The 25,533-nt window shown below is 40.8% G+C and overlaps 2 protein-coding genes across 2 annotated transcripts in view; both read left to right on the top strand.

Annotated features, from left to right (window-relative positions):
* The first annotated feature begins 1,699 nt into the window (after positions 1-1,699).
* On the top strand, positions 1,700-6,373 carry LOC124272784 (40S ribosomal protein S21-like). The gene is made up of 6 exons (XM_046707986.1): positions 1,700-1,788; positions 1,887-1,956; positions 3,956-4,019; positions 4,369-4,440; positions 5,584-5,639; positions 6,292-6,373. The coding sequence occupies exons 2-6, from the start codon at positions 1,907-1,909 to the stop codon at positions 6,299-6,301; spliced, it is 252 nt and encodes an 83-aa protein (XP_046563942.1). The 5' UTR covers positions 1,700-1,788; positions 1,887-1,906; the 3' UTR covers positions 6,302-6,373.
* Positions 6,374-15,770: 9,397 nt separating this feature from the next.
* The window catches only part of LOC124272783 (cell division cycle protein 20 homolog), a 34,056-nt gene continuing 24,293 nt past the window's right edge, over positions 15,771-25,533 (top strand). Inside the window, exons 1-3 of the mRNA XM_046707985.1 lie at positions 15,771-16,199; positions 24,354-24,485; positions 24,668-24,870. Coding sequence (XP_046563941.1) covers positions 15,902-16,199; positions 24,354-24,485; positions 24,668-24,870 — 633 coding nt within the window. The 5' untranslated portion in view covers positions 15,771-15,901. The remainder of the gene's footprint in view (positions 16,200-24,353; positions 24,486-24,667; positions 24,871-25,533) is intronic.

Below are 25,533 nucleotides of genomic sequence, written 5' to 3'. Positions count from 1 at the left end.
AACGTTATAAAAATGTTTCTCAACTATTTCAAACGTTAATGAAATTTTTTTAAATACATTTTTTTCACTCCTTTTTTTCACAGATATTGTGAAGTCAATTATGTTAACAAGAAGACAAAGTCATCAATATCCCCCGCAATGGCAAAATACTCTTCATGGATGTGTCTGCTAGTTATGATTAAGTCAAATGTTTTGGTGTGTATATAGCAAAGTGGGAGGAGAGTATTAAAAAGTTTTTAAGTTCTGCTATAGAAAGGAGCCCTACCGCCAATTTCAGTGGAAGCAAACTTGTTGCCATGGAAACACAAACAATATTTTATTTAGAAATCCAAAACTACGAAAGGCACCAGCACACCACCAGACCAATCTATGTGCCAAGTTTGGTGAAGAAATATTGAACAGTTTCAACGATCTGCTCCGGAAAAGAGCACTACCACCAATTTCAGTCAAAGTCAAACTTGTTACCATGGAAACGCAAAACATATTTTATTCAGAAATCTAAAACTACCAAAAGGCACCAGTACATAACCATATCTATCTATGTGCCAAAGGTCGTGAAAAAAAATTGAACGGTTTTATAGTTCTGCTCCGGAAAAGCCGAATGTGCACGGACGGAAGGAGTCCATTTTAAGGGCAAGTTTACACGAAAATTAACCTTTTTGTCTTCCACTTTTTCATCATAAGAAATGTTTGTCAAGTAGTTTTATAGCCAAAACAATACAGATATCAGAAGTAACTAATTTATGTTTTGCGTTATATCCATTCAAAGTTTCTACATTAACCGAGAGTTCTATGTCCACAATGAACACACCATGGCTGTTTTACTCCACCTGTTGCCTGGCCGTCAGCTGGTTATGTGGTCGGTTCCACACTGTTACATGGTACAAAATGTAACCAAATTGTATAACATTCAACCTGAGTCGGTCGTCTTTCCAACCAACAGTGAAAGTCACATGGATCGTAAATCTAGCCAGTCTTGACACTAAATCGTAATTTATAAATGTCGAATTTCACTCGGAGAATCGATTTAAAAAAACAAAACAAAAACAACAACAACAAAACCAAACAAACACCCCTCCCAAAAACCCCAAACAAACAAAACAAAAACCCCAACAAAACAAAACAAAAAAACAACAAAAAAACCCCACCCATATCATTGTGATGACCTGTATATTTGTTGTTTGGTCGAATCACCAATGCTCGTTCTGAAACGTCGTCGATGAACCGCGAATCGCTGAGAATGTTTAGGAAAATACACGAACGTGGAATTAAGTGAACTTTCAGCCAGAGTGTTTATAAAATCACGTCACACATTTTGCATTTTGGTAGTCGTTAAAGCGTTCGCTCGTCACGCCGAAGACCCGGGCTCGATTCGCCACATGGGTACAACGTCTGAGGCCCATTTTTTGGTGTCCACGGCCGTGATATTGCTGCAATAATACTAAAAACGGCGTAAAACCATACTCACTCACTCCAATTCATGTTACGTTCTTAGCTGACAGCGGTACGATAATCTGTACCGAAACGTCGCACTTACGCAATTAAATAATTTGTTGTCCATTTTTTTTCTATATTGTATTGTGAAGGGGTGAAACAGTTTGAAATACTACTAGATTCCTTACAATGAAAATCAGTGTTAAACCAAGAATAAATCAATTGTTATCCATGGGCTTTTCGAAATTTCGATATTTTACGTGCGCATCAGTGACGAGTTAATTCCCTTGAATAGAAGGAATTGTGGGAAGGACATGTGCTCTTCCTTTCCGGTTCAGCCATTACGAGGCATAGGTACACACGTTTGTCCCGCGGTCTGTTCAGTCCATATTTCATTTGTTATTTAAAAGTTTGATGATCTTAACTCACAGAAGACATGTTTGTCATTCCAGGTCGAACATAAGACGTCAAGATGCAAAACGAAGCAGGTGAATTCGTTGATATGTACATCCCCAGAAAATGGTAAGCGAACTCTTTTGAAAATGAGGTTCTTTGAAAGCCCTATCAACATATCTCAGGGCAGTTATCGTTCAGAATTGTTTAGAAATATATATTACAAAGTCCGGAAGTCTCACAGTGCCACTTATTGATTTCGGCTCCACAGATCGCACCACGCTACTACAGCAAAATTAATCATGACCCCAATTCGATACTAATTTGGTTGAGAGCACATGTAATGAACACGCATTATCCAATATACTGTTTACTGCCAGAAAGTTTGTTGCAGAGTGAGCACGTCAATTCAGAGGTCCAATTTCATATTGGCCTCACATGGTTTAAGTCTGTATGAAATCATAATATGAAAAAAATATTGTTATGTACAGATTTGTATGACAAAATCAAGACGAAAAGAATCCGTGAAGATCCAGGTTATAATTGATCTTTAGTAACCCATGGTTGTCGTAAGACTAAGAGGCGACTAACAGGATTAGGTAGGGAACCTTGCTGACTTGGTTGACAATTAAATCATGTCATCATATCCCAAATGTGTCGGTTGATGCTGATACTGTTGATCACTGGCTTGTCTGGCACAGGCTTGATTATTTACAGACTGCCACCACATAACTGGATTATTGCTGAGTGTGGCTTTGAACAAGAAACAGAAGATTTGTGATACTGGAATATTGCTGAGTGTGGCTTTGAACAAGAAACAAAAGATTTGTGATACTTTCGCAATGCAGTATGATATTAATCACATGGTTACCTGTAAAGGTTCCAAAAGTACAATAACACGAACACAACATTTGGTCTGGTCATGTTCATCACAGGCTAGAGGGCACTTTACCAGACGCAGCCCTTGCGAATCGGTGCAGAGCAATTATCACGCTATATAGCACCCCGTGCACTAGCGTTGTATGGCTATATCACGGTAATTGCTCCGACTGCTTTAACTGCTAGTCTACAATCAACATATATGTACATCAACATATATTTGCCAGATCACATTTACTTGTGAATATTATCAAAAACAATAATCTATACACATGTACCTATCAAACATATGAGACCAAGCACCATATTATTTTACATCACATGTTTGTCAGTGCACAGATAAAACTTATTAGACAGTCACTTGAACATCATTTTCTCTTTTCACCTTATTCTTGGCATACAGGTAGCCATCTGGAAGGGTGATCGGAAAAAAGTCATGTGAAAAATTAACTATTATAAAACATCCTGTTCTTCAGTTATATACTTTGCTTATACTGAATTTTATAAATACTATTTGTTTATCTAATGAAATGTGATTATTCACCACTTAACTCTAAAGTTGCCACATTTATCAAAACTGGACTTTGTTAATGTTTTAATATGTATCAATATGCTGTATGTTCTCTGTGTGACAATATGTGATTTTTAGAATAAAATTTCGGTTCTATTCTGTTCTGTTCAGTAAAAGGATTAGTAATATGTTACTATACTCAGTAGTGACTCTGGGTCAGCTCATTAATTAAATAGGGGTGGACAGCATGGCTCAGCTAATTAGTGTACTCATTCAGCCTGTCTTATGGGAGGTCTGTCTTTTGGGAGTGAACCTTAGGGTTAGAGTTAGGGTTAGGTATCCTTTCTGATTAATTAATCTCAAAAAGTATGCCTGGAAAAGTCCACTACTCCCTCATCACATAATAGAGCATGCTGATCTTGTTACAAACTTCACATTGGTACACAATACATTGCAACAGTAAAATTGAGTGAAAGTAATTAAAACCTCAAATAGCTGCATTGGTTCACTTAGGTAGCCAGGGTTGATCCCCAGTGAGAACACCAGGTTTTATTTACTTTTACTCTAGTAATAAGGGTGTGTGATTGATGGACTGACATGTCATGATATGACTGAAATACTGTTCAAAACAGTGTTTGTTATACCCTGTAGTTTGCTGACCTATGACTACAACAAATGTTGAAGTTGACATGTTGAACCTTGAAAGGGATGAGTGATTTTAAATCTATTCTTCTACAGCTCTGCAAGCAACCGCATCATTGCTGCTAAAGACCACGCCTCCATCCAGATCAACGTTGCGAATGTGAGTGAAACTACGACTGGTAGCCGCCATTGTACTCGTATAAGATTGGGACAGAAGTAGGCTGACACATCTTTGTTACTGATAATAGACCAGAGTTAGGCTTTGCAATTTCTGCATATAAATTAAGAGAAAGTTATGACTGGAGAGACAAGAAATTGTGTTTTTTGTAACAGGAAATGATGCAATATGCTTTCCATCGTTGAAAGATCTCCAAACGTACCTTTATGGATTGAATTTAACAACTCACTGCTGAGAATGCCCCCTGATTCTTGGTATCTGAAGACAAAAATGAAATATAAAGAGTGTTGAAATGTGAGAAAATAAGAATTATTTGTGATTTTTGTCCCAGGTGGATGCTTCAACTGGTCGCATGACAGGCACCAACACCACCTATGCTATCTGTGGGGCCATTAGGAGGATGGTGAGTAACCTGGTGACATTGGACGCACATCACTGCCTAGGGGTACACACCATTGTGAAACCCAACAAGGTGGAGGAGACTGAAGTCAGAACTTTGGTCATGTAAAATAACTAAATATTGGATAAAACAAGTCCACCGAGCAAGTTACTAGTCTTAGGACCAGTGGCCATATCTGTCCTAACTGGTATTGTCAGTACTACGTTTGTGTGTATAGATTACCTTCCTGCACTTCTTAGAGAAGATGCATTGTTATTTGTCTCACTGTGTGTATGCCAATCGTGAGTGGATGGGTGATCCACAGGAGTACCATCTTTGGGTGATCCTCATGAAAATCCATGCTTGGATGTGGGGTGAACCATGAGGAAGACATTGGGTGTATAAATGATCAATAAGAAATACAATGTACCATCCATGGGCGAAAAGATCATCTGAGGGACAGACCCATCCTTGGCTTTATGAGAGATCCACAGGAATACCAGCCTTGGGTTGTGACCTGTTGCCATTTGACAGGACTTGAAGTGGAATTGTATTTTCAGTATTCTTGCAACCCATGGGGATTCTGGGTAATTATGCAGCTCTCATCCCTGGCCTTGTGCTACACTTACAGTAGACTGTCTCAGATTGCAGATGGAGTGACTTGGTTAATTGCGTATCATCCCAATTCTTTGGCTTGATGCTCATGATATCAATCACTGGATTGTTTGGGCTAGACACATTATGTATAGATGTTGTCATTCATAAGTCATGCCGTAAATAAAAAACAACAACAGATGATGCAGATTTGCCATTAAGCTAATGGTAAAAGTGGTTGTTCACAAATGTGTCACTAGCTTTTACTGAAGGCATGGTCTTGCAGACACATGCTACTTTCAAACTATGCTCCTAAGTACTTCTATTGTAACCTGATAGGATTCTTCTGCTGGACCAGACTGTGTTGTCCTGGAAGTGACAAACTGTTATTATCCTCTTGATGGAGTGAAACATGATTTGTATAACTGTCTGAATGCAGCAATGAATATGGTCTTGACATTCCAGTAAGCACATGCTTTGGATGTTTGTTGATGGATGTTAAGTGTTGTTTTGAATGTGACAACAACTGTAAGCTATATATGTTCTGTTGTATAACTTGTGGTTTTGTTACAGGGAGAATCTGACGATTGCCTGAACAGACTGGGTAAGAGGGATGGCATCGTTGCAAAGTGAGTAGTAATTAATTTTCTTTCAACATGATTTCCATGTGAAGCCTACTCTTGTTGTCCCCACACGCCGAAAACCTGTGTTCAATTCCCCACATGGGCACAATATGTGAAGCCCATTTCTGGTGTCCCCCGCCGTGATATTGCTGGAATATTGCTAAAAGCGGCGTAAAACTAAACTCGCTCACTCCTGTTGTCCCCCTGCTGATGTATTGCTGGGACATTGCTTATGGCAACATTATGCTCTGCCATGTCAATTTGGTCGGTCAATCTCACGCTAATGGTAAATCATGAGAAGTCAAAGAAACCCCCACTAGCCTTCATCTGCCCACAGCTGTAACCAGTCATCAAGTACATGCTCGCTTCGAATAGTTGCAGTATTGCTGATGCAGCTTAAATAAACATTTACTCAAGTACATGTTGGTATGTTACCATGGTTAGATAAAACACTCTTGCTGTTGGCTGGAAAGAATATTTGGAGAAACATTTGTGATTTCATAATTCATTGTTAAAATATGTATCTCCAGTTGTGAAGATGATACATTTTTTTGTGGAATGTAGACTTCATTTATCAATATTTACGATATGGATTAACATGTCACTTACCTTAACTAATGATGTGTGGTGTGACTAATTCTGGTCTTTGTGTTTTCAGGAACTTCTGAAGGTTAAGAAAGGGGGAGAAAAAAAACAAATGCCTGTAGTGTTGTTAATGAATAAAACATAACAGGTACAAAGGACTGACATCATTGTTTTCATTCACTTCATCAGTTACAAAGTCATGGAATGTATAGCACAGTGTTGCATTTTGATGAAATTTAGGTTTGGTTAAGTATAGACAAAGTCCAATGATATGTTCAATTTCGTTTTACAAAATACCCTTTATTTTCTTGTCTCTTATTATTATCCCTAGTATTTCGGCTTGAAATAAAAATAAATATGTATAGATTGGATCACCCTGTCTACAGCACCCCACTTTGTCTTAGACCGTCTCTGTGGTGTAGTGGTTACAGCGTCCGCCCGGAGAGCAAAAGATCGCGGGTTTGATCCCTGGCCTCGTCATACCGAAAGATGTTAAAATATGGTCCTTTTGGTCCCTGCCTGCCGCTCGGCATTGATGGGTACAACAAGGACTGGTCGGCTCAGAGTCAGTATAATGTGTCTGAGTGGGGTATTCATGCTTAACTGCCGCATGGTATCACAGTGAGCTAACACTATAAAATCAGCTCAAGTCTGGGCTAGTACAAGCAGGTGCACATACACAGGCATGCTGGTCGTCATAATGAGCGAAATATTCTTAAGTGCGATGTTAAACCCCATTTCACCTCACCTCACTTTTTCTTACTTAAACGGGCGGTGGGGTAGCCTAGTGATTAAAGTGTTTGCTTGTCACGCCAAAGACCCGAGTTTGATTGCCCACATGGGTACAATGTGTGAAGCACATTTCTGATGTCCCTCGCCCTGATATTGCTGGAATATTGCCAAAGGGGTGTAAAACTAGACTCGCTCACTCTTACTTAAACATACATGTTCATACCTAACTTGATACCATTTGCTCTTTGGAGGAACTGTGATAGGGTGGATGCTCTTACTGACAGTGTACTATATTAGCAAAGCTGTCATATCATTCCAGTGTGATGTCACTGACTCCCTGGCCAGGACCAGCGAAGATCTGGGTTAGATTAAGAATTGGTCTTCAGTATTCAGAATTGACAGTTCACACAAGATCTTAGCAGTTGGCATAAGGTCTTGACAGTTCACACAAGATCTTGACAGTTGACATAAGGTCTTGACAGTTGACATAAGGTCTTGACAGTTGACATAAGGTCTTGACAGTTCACATAAGATCTTGACAGTTGACATAAGGTCTTGACAGTTGACATAAGGTCTTGACAGTTGACATAAGGTCTTGACAGTTCACGGTTCATACACGATCTTAAAACAACCGGACAAAATAATTGTAATCCATGTTGACTGTAGGATGGTAATTGCTCATTTAAAAACAACCCCACCGATGTTGATACAAAACCATGTCTGTACAAGTATGGCCCTGAAATGTTTAATGTTGAATTGATAGGTGAATGTGAACATTCAAAATGTCACTCTGCGTGTCTTACACGATTCAAGGTCAATACCGAGTGTAACCACCATGTGACTGTATGACAGCCAGCACTCTCCTCATACCCCCTGTCAGCCTCCTGATCCTCTGAAGGGGCAGTCTAGTAGACGCCCTTCCTCGTGTAAAGCAGCTTCCAATTGGGCCAGGTTCTGTACAGGAGGATCCCTTTGTTGCACACGACGACCAATCATGTCCCAGATATGCTCCAAAGGCTTAAGATCGGGGCTCATTCAATCATGAGATATATCAGGGGGTGCTTATCTAAGTTCTCTGTGTATATGTTGAGCTGCTATTGTTAATATGGTCCTGATTCCATTCTGTGTGAACCAGCCTTTTTTCTAGTTTCATTTTATAGAACTGAGATAAGCTGTTGCGGTGTAACATGGATACCCAACTCAGAATACCAACCAATCCTTGTATCACTTTCTAGGGGCGGTGGGGTAGCCTAGTGGTTAAAGCGTTGGCTCGTCACGCCGAAGACCCGGGTTCGAATCCCCCCATGGGTACAATGTGTGAAGCCCATTTCTGGTGTCCCCCGCCGTGATGTTGCTGGAATATTGCTAAAAGCGGCGTAAAACCAAACCTCAGTCAGTCAGTGTATCACTTTCTGCTCTCTGGACAGACGTTCTCTCCACTGGTCCACAGAATGAAATACTCTGGACAATCCCAAAAGACTGAAAGGACTTTCATCATGCGACAATGAAGGACATGCTGGTTTCATTTTCATCCCTGTAGGGTGTTCTTCAAACTTGGCATACAGCTTCTTATTGACCTGTGCAACATAATTTCAACCGATTTAAACAACACTGAAACATCCATTGTGTTTGTATGAAAGACCTGATGTCAGAATTTAATTATGCACAAAAAGCATTTTTCTGGCACACTTTTCTTGAAAATGTGTGGCTGAGTTTGCCATATTATTTCAAGAGCCATCTTGAACAAAATGTCATTATCATTTACGCGCAGTATTTGTCGAACATTGACACGAATCCAAAACGCGGGGTGTCATGATGAAAAACAAGTGATTTTACTTCGATGAAATCTGATGTCGCGACCGCCTCCGTGGTGTACTGGTTAGAGCGTCCTCCCGGAGAGCGGAAGGTCGCGGGTTCGATCCCCGATCGCGTCATACCAAAAGACGTTAAAATATGGTACTTGGTCCCTGTCTGACGCTCGGCTTTAATGGATACAACAAGGACTGGTTGGCTCGGAGTCAGTATAATGTGTCTGAGTGGGGTATTCATGCTTCACTGCGGCATGGTATCTCAGTGGGCTAGCACTATAATACTAGCTTAAGTCTGGGCTAGTACAAGCAGCCGCACATACACATACACACGCATGCACGTCGTCATATAAGCGAAATATTCTCAAGCACGACGTAAAACCCAATTTCACCTCACCTCACCTCTGATGTCGCTGCGCTGGGAAAGTTCTGTTTCGTCAGGAGGATCTTCCAGTACAAAATCTCGATGTATTGGAACAAGCCCGCCAGCAAGAATGGAATGCAATAACTTTAAATTCAACGTCTGATAAGTCTTTGAGGAGGAGAGTCAGGGCTGTGTTATTGTAGTAGGCGTAGGTTACACCAGATATTGCCTTCATTCTTGGTTAGTGGCAACTACAAACTATCAAGACTTAAAATCTGTAATGTTCTATTTCAAATATGCATTCAAGAGTAGAAATTAAATGTGAATCTTTTGTTTAATAGATCCTATACTGTGCCATGTACACTTCATGTATATGGGCCTATGGCCTTCAAAACATTTGATTTGATACTAAAAAGATGTCTTGAGGATTGTTTGCCAGAATCTTCAACATGACCTCACCTGTAAACGTCATACGATCATAGTTATCAGCACTACAAAATGAGTCAATGTTTTTCTGGTTGCTTGTCTAAATAGACTACATGTTTTCGTGTTTTCTTTCCGTTAGACTTGCGAGTTAATTACTCCATGTGGGCCAATTAATCCTGATATAGTTAAAGTCAGGTTTGGATAAGCTCTTTTGCTGTGGTTAATGGTAACATATTGATACTATTTTCCGTCTGTATATTAAACATCGGACAGATGTCAAGGTTCCCAGTAACCAAACTGTATCTCTTTTGGGGATTCCGGGCCAGAATAGGTCCCCAGTAACCAAAACTGTATCTCTTTTGGGAATTCCGGGCCAGAATAGGTCCCCAGTATGCAAACTGTATCTCTTTTGGGAATTCCGGCCAGAATAGGTCTCCAGTATGCAAACTGTATCTCTTTTGGGAATTCCGGGCCAGAATAGGTCCCCAGTATGCAAACTGTATCTCTTTTGGGAATTCCGGCCAGAATAGGTCTCAAGTAAGCAAACTGTATCTCTTTTGGGAATTCCGGGTCAGAATAGGTCCCCAGTATGCAAACTGTATCTCTTTTGGGAATTCCGGCCAGAATAGGTCTCAAGTAAGCAAACTGTATCTCTTTTTGGGAATTCCGGGTCAGAATAGGTCCCCAGTATGCAAACTGTATCTCTTTTTGGGAATTCCGGCCAGAATAGGTCTCAAGTAAGCAAACTGTATCTCTTTTTGGAATTCCGGCCAGAATAGGTCTCAAGTAAGTAAACTGTATCTCTTTTGGGAATTCCGGCCAGAATAGGTCCCCAGTATGCAAACTGTATCTCTTTTTGGAATTCCGGCCAGAATAGGTCCCCAGTATGCAAACTGTATCTCTTTGGGAATTCCGGCCAGAATAGGTCCCCAGTATGCAAACTGTATCTCTTTTGGGAATTCCGGCCAGAATAGGTCTCCAATATGCAAACTGTATCTCTTTTGGGGATTCCGGCCAGAATAGGTCCCCAGTATGCAAACTGTATCTCTTTTGGAATTCCGACCAGAATAGGTCTCCCGTATGCAAACTGTATCTCTTTTTGGGAATTCCGGGCCAGAATAGGTCTCCAATATGCAAACTGTATCTCTTTTTGGAATTCCGGGCCAGAATAGGTCCCCTGTAGGCAAACTGTATCTCTTTTGGAATTCCGGCCAGAATAGATCTCCAATATGCAAACTGTATCTCTTTTGGGAATTCCGGCCAGAATAGGTCTCCAATATGCAAACTGTATCTCTTTTGGGGATTCCGGCCAGAATAGGTCCCCAGTATGCAAACTGTATCTCTTTTGGGAATTCCGGGCCAGAATAGGTCTCCAATATGCAAACTGTATCTCTTTTGGGAATTCCGGCCAGAATAGGTCTCAAGTAAGCAAACTGTATCTCTTTTTGGGAATTCCGGGCCAGAATAGGTCCCCGGTATGCAAACTGTATCTCTTTTGGGAATTCCGGCCAGAATAGGTCTCAAGTAAGCAAACTGTATCTCTTTTTGGGAATTCCGGGTCAGAATAGGTCCCCAGTATGCAAACTGTATCTCTTTTGGGAATTCCGGCCAGAATAGGTCTCAAGTAAGCAAACTGTATCTCTTTTTGGGAATTCCGGGTCAGAATAGGTCCCCAGTATGCAAACTGTATCTCTTTTGGGAATTCCAGCCAGAATAGGTCTCAAGTAAGCAAACTGTATCTCTTTTTGGAATTCCGGCCAGAATAGGTCTCAAGTAAGTAAACTGTATCTCTTTTGGGAATTCCGGCCAGAATAGGTCTCCAATATGCAAACTGTATCTCTTTTGGAATTCCGGCCAGAATAGGTCCCAGTATGCAAACTGTATCTCTTTTGGGAATTCCGGCCAGAATAGGTCCCCAGTATGCAAACTGTATCTCTTTTGGGAATTCCGGCCAGAATAGGTCTCCAATATGCAAACTGTATCTCTTTTGGGGATTCCGGCCAGAATAGGTCCCCAGTATGCAAACTGTATCTCTTTTGGAATTCCGACCAGAATAGGTCTTCCGTATGCAAACTGTATCTCTTTTGGGGATTCCGGCCAGAATAGGTCCCCAGTATGCAAACTGTATCTCTTTTTGGGAATTCCGGGCCAGAATAGGTCTCCAATATGCAAACTGTATCTCTTTTGGGAATTCCGGGCCAGAATAGGTCCCCAGTATGCAAACTGTATCTCTTTTGGAATTCCGGCCAGAATAGATCTCCAATATGCAAACTGTATCTCTTTTGGGAATTCCGGGCCAGAATAGGTCTCCAATATGCAAACTGTATCTCTTTTGGGAATTCCGGCCAGAATAGGTCCCCAGTATGCAAACTGTATCTCTTTTGGGAATTCCGGGCCAGAATAGGTCTCCAATATGCAAACTGTATCTCTTTTGGGAATTCCGGCCAGAATAGGTCTCAAGTAAGCAAACTGTATCTCTTTTGGGAATTCCGGGCCAGAATAGGTCCCCGGTATGCAAACTGTATCTCTTTTGGGAATTCCGGCCAGAATAGGTCTCAAGTAAGCAAACTGTATCTCTTTTTGGAATTCTGGGTCAGAATAGGTCCCCAGTAAGCAAACTGTATCTCTTTTTGGAATTCCGGCCAGAATAGGTCTCCAATATGCAAACTGTATCTTTTTTTGGGAATTCCGGGCCAGAATAGGTCCCAAATATACAAACTGTGTGTCTTTTGGGGATTCAGGTACATGATTGCGTGTTATATTAACACAGCTGCTTGAACACCCTTTTCATTTCAAATGTTGCTGCCCCGTGTTATTGCAGAGCCGTCATACGTCGAGTATGTATAACTGAATTACCGCGTTTATTCGAACTCCATCGTGACAATGCAATTTTGCTCAAAGTGAGATGGAACACGCATTAACACAACCACCACCCCACAAAACAGCCCGTCCCCAAAACCAACCAAACAAAAACACAACCAAAGCCAAAACCAAACCAACCAAACAAAAACAACAACAAAAAAGAGAAAAAACCCCAATAACCCAACACTCCCCAACCCCACCCACCCCAAAAGACAAAAAACCAAAACACCCCACAAACCCCAAGCAAAAAACCCCAAACAAACCAAAATACACACACAAAAAACCACAAACAAACAAACCCAAAACCCAAAGACAACAACAAAAAAACAAAACAGAAAAGAGAAAACAAAAAACAAACAAAACAAAAACAAAACAGAACTAAAACGAAACAAAATACCCAACATCATTATGAACATAACGGAATCGAGCCTCCATTGCCGTGAACTACTCCTGGGCCAAATGTAGAGATAGCATCAACATCAGGTAATATGATACATCCAGCCTTATCACCTATAATGCATATCTTGACCATGTAAAACACCGGTGCTTTAGATCATGTGGTTAATACTTATACAGTTCGCCTATGAACTTGTGGACCACTTTTTCAACAGTGGGGTAAACCTTGTTTGTTTTTAGTAACCTGGTACATTATGTGGCTAGTTCAATATCAAAAAGATGTTTTGGAGCGTGGGAGGTGTCATACTAATTACTGGATAACACCTTTACTGCTGCTGAGAGATCCTGAAAGATAGGGACCTTTTTAGCATTTGGCCTAGGACTGAAACGATGACACTTTATGTTGAATATAAGACGCTATCCACTGCCGCAGCGACCTCGACTGTAGTGACGTCATTAGGGTCTTTGTCCTTGCGGAACTTCCACCCAGACAGTGGAGGCCATGCTTTCCCTCTTTACACGATTTTTATAGATAATAGCTGACTGGAGAAACTTGAAATTGAAACGCTGATCCCCTTTACTGAAATATGGCCACAAAACCAACTCAACGTCAACCAAACGTTACATATAATCCAATTTGTCCTTCAGAGTTGTTGCCAGAAGTGACAGGGTATAAGAAGCTGATTGTTGTCCCCTTCTTCAGGCCATGTGCCACAGCGTTGACGCTGACAACGTCGGCGAGGTATTAGTAAATGGCGACGGCTTTTCGCATCTCACTAGTTTCTTATATCTGGTGAGAGTTGTGTGACAGGATATTTGACTGTTTTTTTGGAAGGTCTGATCAACCACCTCAACAACGGAGAAGTCATCTCGACATTCTTTAGCACCCGTCACTTTTTCACAAACAGCTTCTTATATTTGGATACTGCGCTGGGGATTAGATATTAACCAACTAAACTTCTGTAAGTGCCCCATCAGTCAAGTAGTGTCACAGGGGTCAGGGTAGTTCCGGGAGATCAAAGCGCCGTTATTCCATACCATCGTCCCTCGTCCCCTGCCATGTTTCTATTACCATGGATCCTAGATTCACCCTGAATGGTAGAACGGCTAGTATGGGTTTTCCAAGAGTATGGTAGTATGGGTTTTCCGACCTGTATATAGTCGAGTTGGATACCATGCCTCTGACACGCAGTAATATAACAGAAATGTTTACCAGAGCGACGTTAAATCCATCCCACTCTCACTCTGTCATATGAATAAGTCTAGCAGAGATACCATTTGCAGCAGAAGAAATACTCTCCAGAAGCCTTTCCACTTCGCACTCAAATGTATGCACATGCAACAAAGAAACGCAACACCCCATATTTTTCAAAGTATGAACATGTTACTAATATCCATAGCAAAGGCACTCATCCAAACTTCAATTTAACTTACTGTCGGGGTAAATTGGCTCGCAACCCCACACCATCAGTAAAACCCTGCCAAACGGTACTTACTCCAAGATATTCCGATGTGCATATACACTGTTTCTGCTTCGCTGTCATTCATGAACAATCGACTTCCGTCCGACCAGTCCCCATGTCTTCCAGCGACGTCGAGCCTGATACCAACGTCGCCGTACTGCTTTGTGCTCTTGGGATAACAACGGACATCTGATAGGCCGTCTGGCTCTATACCCAGCAGGTTTAGGTTTCAGGGGGTTATTGGCTGTGTTCTACATCAAATCTTCCAAGCGCAGACAAAGCGTCTTGTTACTACAGACATCATGTTTGACAGTCTGAATACATTTGTTGTACTAACATTAACAAGCGTAGATTTCAGAAGCTCTCCCCGACAGACGATCATTCCTGTCTGTCCGTTGTATGAAGTTGCCAGGCGCGTAGCAAGCCATTTGTGTTCGTGTAAACCCGATAGTTTGCAAACCTTCATATTTAGATAGTATTGAGGGTTTGTCCAACCTTTTAGCAACAATCATGTGTAAGCCCGGGCTTTTTTAATGATGGTAGCTACGCCCCTGGTTGTCCGCAGCTGATCTTTCGTTCCCTAATATAAGAATGTATAACCTTCCTCCTTTCACAGATTAGTCTCATTTATTAGCACAGTAAGCTCTTATTGTTTAAGTCTTTGAAAGTTAAGATATACATATTTTTCAATTCCAATAAGGAACATCAGCATGAAAAAGCAGTGTCTTGCATATATTAGACATTATCGCGAAAACTACCTTTTATCGTTAAATAATATCACAGCTATTGTTACATATTTTCCTATTACCTTATATACCGTACAGAAACACTTTCTGACATATGTACTCTTAAAAAAAATAGGGGAACCTGAACTTTCAATTTGTATAGGAAGTATAAGCGTTAGGAAACTTTCCAAAGACCTTCATCTTATGAACGCATCACCATTTCTCTTTATCACTATCCCGAAACACAACGCATAGCATGCAGGTGCACCATGCAGTAGACCCATACACGTGCATGGGATGTCATTCTCGATTTTTTACGGTTTTCAAGAATGTCGATAACACATTGTAGACCATGAATTTTGACAATCATCTTGCATCACACAGTTGTTAGTGTTTGTATCTAGCTGGGGTTTTTTGGGTTTGAAAATGAAAATCGTACACATGCAAATTCCACTTCATACACCAATCATCTTTGAAGAGCGATTACCGTACAAACAACTATGGTCATAAGGAAGTGCAAGTGGTTATGCACTCTCAAAACATTCTTTATTATCATGTCAACATTGATTGACTCCGATATATCTCCCAATTTTTCAATCGTAAAATAAAAATGAAGTTCCCCTACTTTTTTTCAAGAGTATAATTTATCATGAAGGATACTTTCTGCGTTACCTGTACACATTACACCAGTTCGAACAAGGCCTATCATGTGCCCCAAATTTATCCGCCAATGAAATTAGCACGTGCATTTGCTGCTGCACGAGCTGTACCTCTATAGGTAGCGTGTCATTGTTCGTTAATTGAACAGAATCTTCACTATCGCCAGTCATGGCCTCTGGGTTAAACACACGTAAAAAACAAGTGTTCAGATTGTTAATCGACGACTTCATCTAATACTGTGTCAATAATGGATCGTTGTGAAAGCTGGTTTGGTAAACGATCTCTCCGAAGCAGCAACCATGAGCAAGGCAACTTTAAGGACCGGTTCATCCCTTATCGCCCGGAACTCAATGTGGAAAGCGCACATATGCAGCTTTTTTCCCGTAGCCCAAATGAGAAGAGTTTGCAGGGTGGGGTCGAATCTCCAGGGGTGAAGGAATACAGTCGGCGCTTATCCGTGGTTCTAAATGAACAACACGGAATTCTACCCACCCACGGATGTGGATCAACATGCAACTCGCCATCGCGACCCACCACCACAAGACGTAAGTACTGACCACAGATTGGGTTAAACAAGGGTCGTTACACGCTCCCATGGTAGGAGAAGAGCAGGGTTGGGGCTAGTGTGTCTGTAGAGCTGTGCCACTAACGTCACTCTCTTTTTTCACATTCGGACATTTTCTAGTTGATCGGATATACTACAAGTAAATGTTTAACACCATTATGAATAACTTAATTTGTTGACACATTCATAGTTTCCAAACGGAAAGATTTCCGCCCATAAACCCCGTTTTTATCATTCTATGCCTAAAAATAGATGGTTTGTTTTATACAAAGCCCACCCTAACCCTAAACCTAACCCTAACATAATGCTAAATCTAAATCCTGAACCTAAACCCTAACCCTTAGACAGGTTGGGGAAACCTACCGATCGGCCTATAAAAGGCCGAACGGGATGTTATAGGCCGTTCTGCCTATTTTGCTATAGGCCGATCAGGCTATATTTGACCATTATTATTAACAGTTCACAAACTATCAATTTCCGCACGAAATGGTTTTATTAAATCATAGAGATGAATAGTTAATGGACCTGCTCAGCTTGAAAAAAATAAGTTTTTGGACAAAATGGAAATTTATATAATGTTCAGGAAAAGATGTTTCATTTAAAAACACAATTTTGCACAGATTTTCATTTTGACAACTAAAACTGAATATCTATGTCATTAATTTTCAGTGAAAATTGTCAAAAATATTACAGTCTTATATTTAATTAGCAATTTCCAAACCCCTTTATTACGTGATGAAAATGCTCAAAAAGGGTTTGAATGAAAACCTTTGGACATCAAAACTTGAATGATGTTAATATCCTCATGCGGAAATGCACTACTTCAAATTTATTTGATAAATATCATAATTATAGGCCAATCGGCCTATAGCAAAATAGGCGGAATGGCCTATTATATCCCGTTTGGCCTATTATAGGCCGATCGGTAGGTTTCCCCAACCTGCTAGAAATCATCATGATAAATAGAATACATTTCAAGCGGGGGTTACGGGTGGAACTCTTACACATTTGGTTTAACCTCGGAAATGTTTGCCAACTGACTTGGATGTGATATTTGATTGAGCGCATTAATTGAACTGTCGCTATCCCTGACATACCGAGTTATAATCGGAGTGTATTCACCAGGCAATGCTCGTTGAGTGTGATGTTCTATCTAGACGCCACGTCCTTGGCTAGAGCATGACAAATTCACATTCTTACAATTGTGTGCTTTTATAAAAAATGTGACTCAAAATGTTTGTTTACTTCGATATTTTTGGTACAATAAGGAAATACTGCAAAATATATATTTATGAAAGTGGTGTTATACCTGTATGCTAGTACTGACGGCGCGACGTTACAATCCGTCGCTCTATAGAATGTAGAATGTGTTCAAGTCAGTGGGAAGATTGAACTTTTTACAAAGCACGCACGTCTGATTGATTAACAGGCACAGCACTTTGAAGGAAATACTCACACTGCACCAGTGGTAGACGACATCCAACATTCATGGCTCAGTCAGTTCTTCATGCCATACCTTCGCAACTGAAATATCTGAAGAAGTTAACTGACACTGCCGACGATTAAGATTAAGTCACAATGTTTGAACTTTCGGAGCTCTTTTCGCGATTGATGATGAGTTAAAAGGAGTGTTTCTTTCAATAAGAAGTTGTCTATTTTAATTAGATACTGAATTTGAAATTAAGGAAGTAAAATGGGTAAGTGTTAAAGGATAACAGTTACCGTGATGGCGAAGACCTGATTATCTATTTAGCCTCTTAAACGCTCCATCAGGAGGCACGAATAACCCAAGTTGCGTCCCTTAGCGTGCAAGAATGTGAAGAGTTGCCCCGCCGAGGCGTCACTTACACACATGAGCTTTGTTTCGATTCCCAGATTCGTTAAAACTATTATAGAAGTCTGGAATATACCCGTGGGCTTGAATTAAGCCAAAGTGTTGACCGTCTGAGACCTCCATCATTTCGGGCTTTCCTCCTCGAAGCAGACACTGTTATGTTACAGAAATGTTTTAGAAAGCGGCGCTCAGCCTATTGTCATATAGCATCTCGTAGATAAACTGAGATAAGTAAGTATCATACCCGATCATCAAATCAGTGAATACACTCATCCTTGTCCACGTCAAGTATGGGGTGTCCTAGAAACAGGCGTTATAACGAGGTTTCCTATAAGGTGGGGCGATGTCCGACTTCAGTTACCTCCATGGACACAATATGAGAAGCCCAGTACTTGTGTGCCCCTCGCCGACACTGCTGGAATATTGCCAACAGCAATTTACTCTGACTGTACATGTTGTAACAGCTGTTTGTATCTGTACAGGTTATAACAGCTGTTTGTATCTGTACATGTTGTAACAGCTGTTTGTATCTGTACAGGTTGTAACAGCTGTTTGTATCTGTACAGGTTGTAACAGCTGTTTGTATCTGTACAGGTTGTAACAGCTGTTTGTATCTGTACAGGTTGTAACAGCTGTTTGTATCTGTACAGGTTGTAACAGCTGTTTGTATCTGTACAGGTTGTAACAGCTGTTTGTATCTGTACAGGTTGTAACAGCTGTTTGTACAGGTTGTACAGGTTGTACAGGTTGTAACAGCTGTTTGTATCTGTACAGATTGTAACAGCTGTTTGTATCTGTACAGGTTGTAACAGCTGTTTGTATCTGTACATGTTGTAACAGCTGTTTGTATCTGTACAGGTTGTAACAGCTGTTTGTATCTGTACAGGTTGTAACAGCTGTTTGTATCTGTACAGATTGTAACAGCTGTTTGTATCTGTACAGGTTGTAACAGCTGTTTGTATCTGTACAGGTTGTAACAGCTGTTTGTATCTGTACAGGTTGTAACAGATGTTTGTATCTGTACAGATTGTAACAGCTGTTTGTATCTGTAAAGGTTGTAACAGCTGTTTGTATCTGTAAAGGTTGTAACAGCTGTTTGTATCTGTACAGGTTGTAACAGCTGTTTGTATCTGTACAGGTTGTAACAGCTGTTTGTATCTGTACAGGTTGTAACAGCTGTTTGTATCTGTACAGGTTGTAACAGCTGTTTGTATCTGTACAGGTTGTAACAGCTGTTTGTATCTGTACAGGTTGTAACAGCTGTTTGTATCTGTACAGGTTGTAACAGCTGTTTGTATCTGTACAGGTTGTAACAGCTGTTTGTATCTGTACAGGTTGTAACAGCTGTTTGTATCTGTACAGGTTGTAACAGCTGTTTGTATCTGTACAGGTTGTAACAACTGTTTGTATCTGTACATGTGGGAAGGGTATGTGGATTGTTTCAGGCTGTTTGGAAGTGGCGGATAGGCCGCTATAATGTAAGCTTTATCTATCGAGGTTTGAAATGTTTCGTGTCCATTTCTGGTGTCCCCGCCGTGATATTGCTGGAATATTGCTGGAATATTGCTACAAGCGGCGTTAAACCAAAGTCACTCGCTCACTCACTTATATTTTGTGTATATTAACTGTAGACGGGTGTGGTTCTCATGAAGGTTTGGTAAAACTACTTATAATAGTGTATTCCATGTACGAATAGCGAGGAACACAGGCGACTTATGTCGTCTTTTGGGACTTGGGTCAGTTGAATCATCTGAAAAAGGGTGTCCCTGAGGCCGGCGGAGGTTTAACAAATCTAATAAATTAACTTCATTATGGCCTACTTGTCTGACAGACAGGCCTGTAAGAAGTCTTTATGTTGACAGTTATTTCCACAAAATCGTGCTTCCAGGCCCCGCGGGAACCTTTATGGCAACAATCACGAGTTACCTCCCATTGTACGCTTACTTCTATTTTGTTGTCTTTTGCTCGGCCTTGTCCGTCAAATATTTGAAGCGCATTTAGAAGTGGAATGCATAAGAAAAGAAAGATTTATGTATGTCAACTTCTTTATTGTGAATAACACGACGTTTGTCAATGCTTGCACCTTCATCAGGTGAGACTTCTTTATTGTGAATAACACGACGTTTCGGGTGTATGCTTGCACCTTCATCAGGTGAGACTTCTTTATTGTGAATCGACGTTTCGGAGTGTATGCTCCATCATCAGGTGAATGGTCTCACCTGATGAAGGAGCAAGCATACACTCCGAAACGTCGTGTGGTCTCACCTGATGAAGGAGCAAGCATACACTCCGAAACGTCGTGTGGTCTCACCTGGTGAAGGAGCAAGCATACACTCCGAAACGTCGTGTGGTCTCACCTGATGAAGGAGCAAGCATACACTCCGAAACGTCGTGTTATTCACAATAAAGAAGTTGACATCCATAAATCTTTCTTTTCTTGTCCGTCAAGTCTAAGAAAAATGTTGTGATTTCACCGTTTGTTAGTGGAGTGTATATTTCTGACTGCTTGATGTTACATTTTTGCCATATCCATGTTAAACGATTTCAAAATTATTTACCTTTATAAGGCGTAATTACAACTACTTGCAATGAGTAATACTAAAGTCCAATGTGTAAGCAAGATAGTGTGGCATAACCTGTTTTACTCCGTTATAACAAAACGATTGAAAAAACAACAACATAAGGATGAAGATTAGTCAGTCCCTCATGTCACAAAATGACATCTCCTACCTGCAGAGATACACGTTTAAGGACAGGCAAAAAAATAAAAAGGCCTCCTTTCACAAAGCACTAAGGTGATCGTAAGTCACTAAGGTAACCTTAGCGCAATGTTAAAGAATGGGAGTTGAGGTTAACCTTAGTAAAGGTTGCTCCATGAAAGGAGCCCCTGGTCAACGCTGTTTTACTTTGTATTTTGATAAAATATAAGTGTAGTAAATGTACATTTGTTATTCAGCTGCTCTATACCAGTAATTGGTAGCGAGAATAGAACGACAACCGTCATAAAAGGCAAAGAATTTTAAATTCGATCTCGTTTGAAGCGTATTCTTATCATAAGGTACTTGAAAGAAATTGTAAAGACATTTTAAATATGATTGTAAATAACTGTGTTTAAATTTGATATGGTGTTTCATCAGATGATATTGATGGCTGTGTCTCCGGGGTTGAAGTACGAACATTTCAATTCGGGATGGGATTGGGTCAAAGTAGAATGTACATGTAGTTTGGATGTATGCCAAGAGGGTAATATCACTACTCATATATGCCCCAGAGACGCCCCTGGCTGTCCCTTTCTCTGCACTCCTCCCTCGTAACAAATAGTGAACTGCGTCAATATTTTAATGATAGATTGTTAAACAACTTTTTTATTTTTAGGACAAAAATTCTGCAAAAACCTCACAGAGTTGGTATGATGTTTTGATTATGATCAGCGTTCATTGAGTATTTTATGTTTATTAGTTTTCGAGTTAGATTGCAATTCATCGGTCCGATTTTGAGCCAAACGGACTATAGTCTGTGAAGTTGTATTCAAATCCATACATGATTTGTTACGCAGTACGCCCCAAACAGCTACCGCCTCCATAACACCTCACCGGGGCCAGATAAAGCGGTGCATCACGTTTTGAATTAGTGTCAACCTCTGCGGTATTTTATCTGGTAAATATGTAGAGAGTTGATGTTTGTTCAAATCTGAAAAAGGGAACTTCAGTCAAACTTTCATCCCAAGCGGTTTATTTTTTTAGCTTTCAATAATCCTTTTATGAATTGTTATAATGATTTATTGTTCCTATGTTTGGGACTAGGGAATCATTGATGAGATATTAGAAAAGACGCCAACATCATAACGTGATCGACTACAAAGCTATATGCAATGATATCACATAAGGAATTGCAATAATATTTGCAATTTCAGTCCTTTAAACAATTGCATGCATTTCCTGCGCCTATGAAACCCGAAAGCGTAAGTTGTAATTTAAAACAATCTGTACTATTATTTTACAAATCATATTCAGTCGTATATATACTACCCATCAAAAGTTTAGACTCACTTAAAACATTCACTATATGTTATGTATCTATATATGGTTACAACGAAGATGAATTTCTCCACTAACTTAGGGGAAACAACTGCAAACCTTATGCAGATTAATTGCACGAGGATCATGCATCAAACTGCTGAAAAGTATATGAAAATATCGTGCATGTGAACAGCTGCGTTTTGGTGTAAAGTTTTGATAAGAATTTGTCATTTTTAACCGAGGTTCATCATTTATTGAACGCATGACAATAATCTTTTCAACGTTATGAATTGTTTTACAATACATCAGTTGATGTATAAACAGCACCTTTAAACAGTATGGAATATTTTGCAAAATTTAGTTTAGAACAGTTGCCTGAAGTAAGTGGCTACATGTACACTAGCGAGTCTAAACTTTTGATGGGAGTATATACCATTACACTTTGTTATAAAACAAACATCAACGCCGATACCCCATTGTCGGTGAAGTCGACTTCACGTATACGCGATTGGCTGACTATCCCCGGTGATCGATTGCTTGCCCTGCTACACAGATGACGGTAATCGGGATCTTCCTGTCAATCATTGGTTTGCTTGGTCCAGACTCGATGGGTGGGGGTGAGGTGAATGAAGGAGTGGTCGGCTAGGAGTCGGCATCAGTTAGTACCATAACATCTCCGTGTGCTATACGGCATCAGTTAGTACCATAGCATCTCCGTGTGCTATACGGCATCAGTTAGTACCATAGCATCTCCGTGTGCTATACGGCATCAGTTAGTACCATAGCATCTCCGTGTGCTATACGGCATCAGATAGTACCATAGCATCTCCGTGTGCTATACGGCATCAGTTAGTACCATAGCATCTCCGTGTGCTATACGGCATCAGTTAGTACCATAGCATCTCCGTGTGCTATACGGCATCAGTTAGTACCATAGCATCTACGTGTGCTATACGGCATCAGTTAGTACCATAGCATCTCCGTGTGCTATACGACCTCATCAGTTAGCATCTCCCATAGCATCTCCGTGTGCTATACGGCATCAGTTAGTACCATAGCATCTCCGTGTGCTGTACGGCATCAGTTAGTACCATAGCATCTACGTGTGTGCTATATACCAGGCATCAGTAAGTACCATAGCATCTAGCGTGTGTGCTATACGGCATCAGTTAGTACCATAGCATCTACGTGTGCTATACGGTATCAGTTAGTACCATAGCATCTCCGTGTGCTATACGGCATCAGTTAGTACCATAGCATCTCCGTGTGCATATACGGCATCAGTTAGTACCATAGCATCTCCGTGTGCTATACGGCATCAGTTAGTACCATAGCATCTCCGTGTGCTATACGGCATCAGTTAGTACCATAGCATCTCCGTGTGCTATACGGCATCAGTTAGTACCATAGCATCTCCGTGTGCTATACGGCATCAGTTAGTACCATAGCATATCCGTGTGCTATACGGCATCAGTTAGTTCCATAGCATCTACGTGTGCTATACGGCATCAGTTAGTACCATAGCATCTACGTGTGCTATAATGCATCAGTTAGTACCATAGCATCTCCGTGTGCATTAGTCTGGACCAGTACGAGCAGCCATACATTTACGTCACCACATTCCTCAATGAGACCTTACAATCCATTTCACCTGGTCTCTCCCATATATTTGGCCTGGAATTAACGAATATAGCCTTGCTTTCAAACTAAATATATTGAAAACATCCAATATATTCCTGATTATTGAATACAAGGTATCTGCTGTTACTCCGCGACAAATATTTTGAATCTACTTTCCTAGTTAGAAATAGCCAGATCTGTGATAAAGGAATGCTCGTCACTAACTACCTGGCAATACTGGACCGTATTCAGAGTTACAAAAGTCGCGAGGACAATCGTTTTTTCTGGATTATCTGTACAGTTCTAGCATTTAGCTCAGATTGGGGGATTTACTTTCGAAACGTTACCAGTAGGAACTCTGCATAAGGACTGCTGGAGTTACCATGGCCCCATTGCGGTATTCGCAATGCACTTCAACTCTACCCGTTGATAGAGAGAGACTTCTGTGCAATGTGGAGACGACACCCACCACTACACCTGCACCACTGACTCCATCTCATTCATACAAATGTTTCATAAAGTAGTAACTGACATTCGTCAATATATGTATTTATTCCATTTGCAGAGTTTTATCGACTTGTGATAGAATAATTAGAAATTACTTCCACGCAAGATAAAGGCATCTGTTATGTTTGTTTAATGACATGTTTTTTTCCCCTAGGGTCCTCTACCCCTTGGTTGATGGACCTGGGAGAAGAGGTGTTCAGCTCCCCCTCCCCCCGGGCTGCCAAAAGACACGTGTCCACGGCCCCGGACCGAGTGTTAGACATGCCAGGGCTCAGAGATGATTTTTGTAAGTTTAGCATTTTTTGTTTAATGCAACCTGTATCCAATTCAGTTGTTTTTCCATTATTGTTTGCCTCAGAGACCACGCTAATGAGTTTACATTGTACATGAGCTGTACCGTTAGCTTGCACATCAATGAACTGCTTTATTGGAATGCAAATTTAATACACATTTTAATTTCATGGTCAGATTGTAACGTATTAGACTGGGGCCCCAACGGCTGCATCGCTGTAGCACTGGGGGCTAACACCTACGTGTGGAACGTCAAGAATGAGGAGTGCAAGCGACTACGCCTGCATCTGCCCGAGTTGGAGGACTTCTACGTATCATCCGTGGCGTGGAGCAAGGTGGGAGAGACGCTGGCTATAGGAACCTGTCAGGGAGACATCCTGGTGGGTACACGCTGCCTCATCCCGTCTGTCTGTAGCCCTCTCCGTGGGGATTGCATGGTGGACCTCGGTCCCCGACAACCTATGTAGTAGGTTACAAACAAACCAGATCACTTGCCTGTCTTCGTACTCGGACGGCGCTTCTCGTTGCTCAGAATATCGATCACTGGATTGTTAGGTCCAGACTTAGTACAGGTCGCCCACATATAGCCGGAATATTAAAGAGCGAGTCTTCAAGAGAACGTGTGGAGACATGCACACACTGTTAATGTTTCCCTGGAAATACTACTGTCACGTAAGAGCAGGGGGTATGGGTTCGGCCCCAGGTCGACCATGCTTGTATTGTTGATACAGATGGGGATCGGCTGGAAACAATGGAAGCATTGCTAATTCTATGATTTGTTTCTTAGATTCAGCTTAACTCTACAATTGTAAAATATTGCAATGTATTTATCGTTTATTCAAATATCCACTGAATCCAAATTTCTAATCCTGCGTATATTTTATGCTAACGAAATGTGTGAACTGTGAAATGTTCATTCCCTATAATACTTGCCATGCTGGGGCGTCCATATGTATCGATACAAAATACGAACAGAGGTAGCTACCGCAGGTTGCTGTGTACTCCATCAGCAGATAGGGAATCTGTAAAATCTTGGAGAGCCA

The sequence above is a fragment of the Haliotis rubra genome, unplaced genomic scaffold (assembly GCF_003918875.1).
Source record: "Haliotis rubra isolate DU_JTF1 unplaced genomic scaffold, ASM391887v1 Scf173, whole genome shotgun sequence".
NCBI classification, from domain to species: Eukaryota; Metazoa; Mollusca; class Gastropoda; order Lepetellida; family Haliotidae; genus Haliotis; species Haliotis rubra.
The sequence above is the reverse complement of the archived record's forward strand: the minus strand, read 5'-3'. Positions and strand labels throughout refer to the sequence as shown.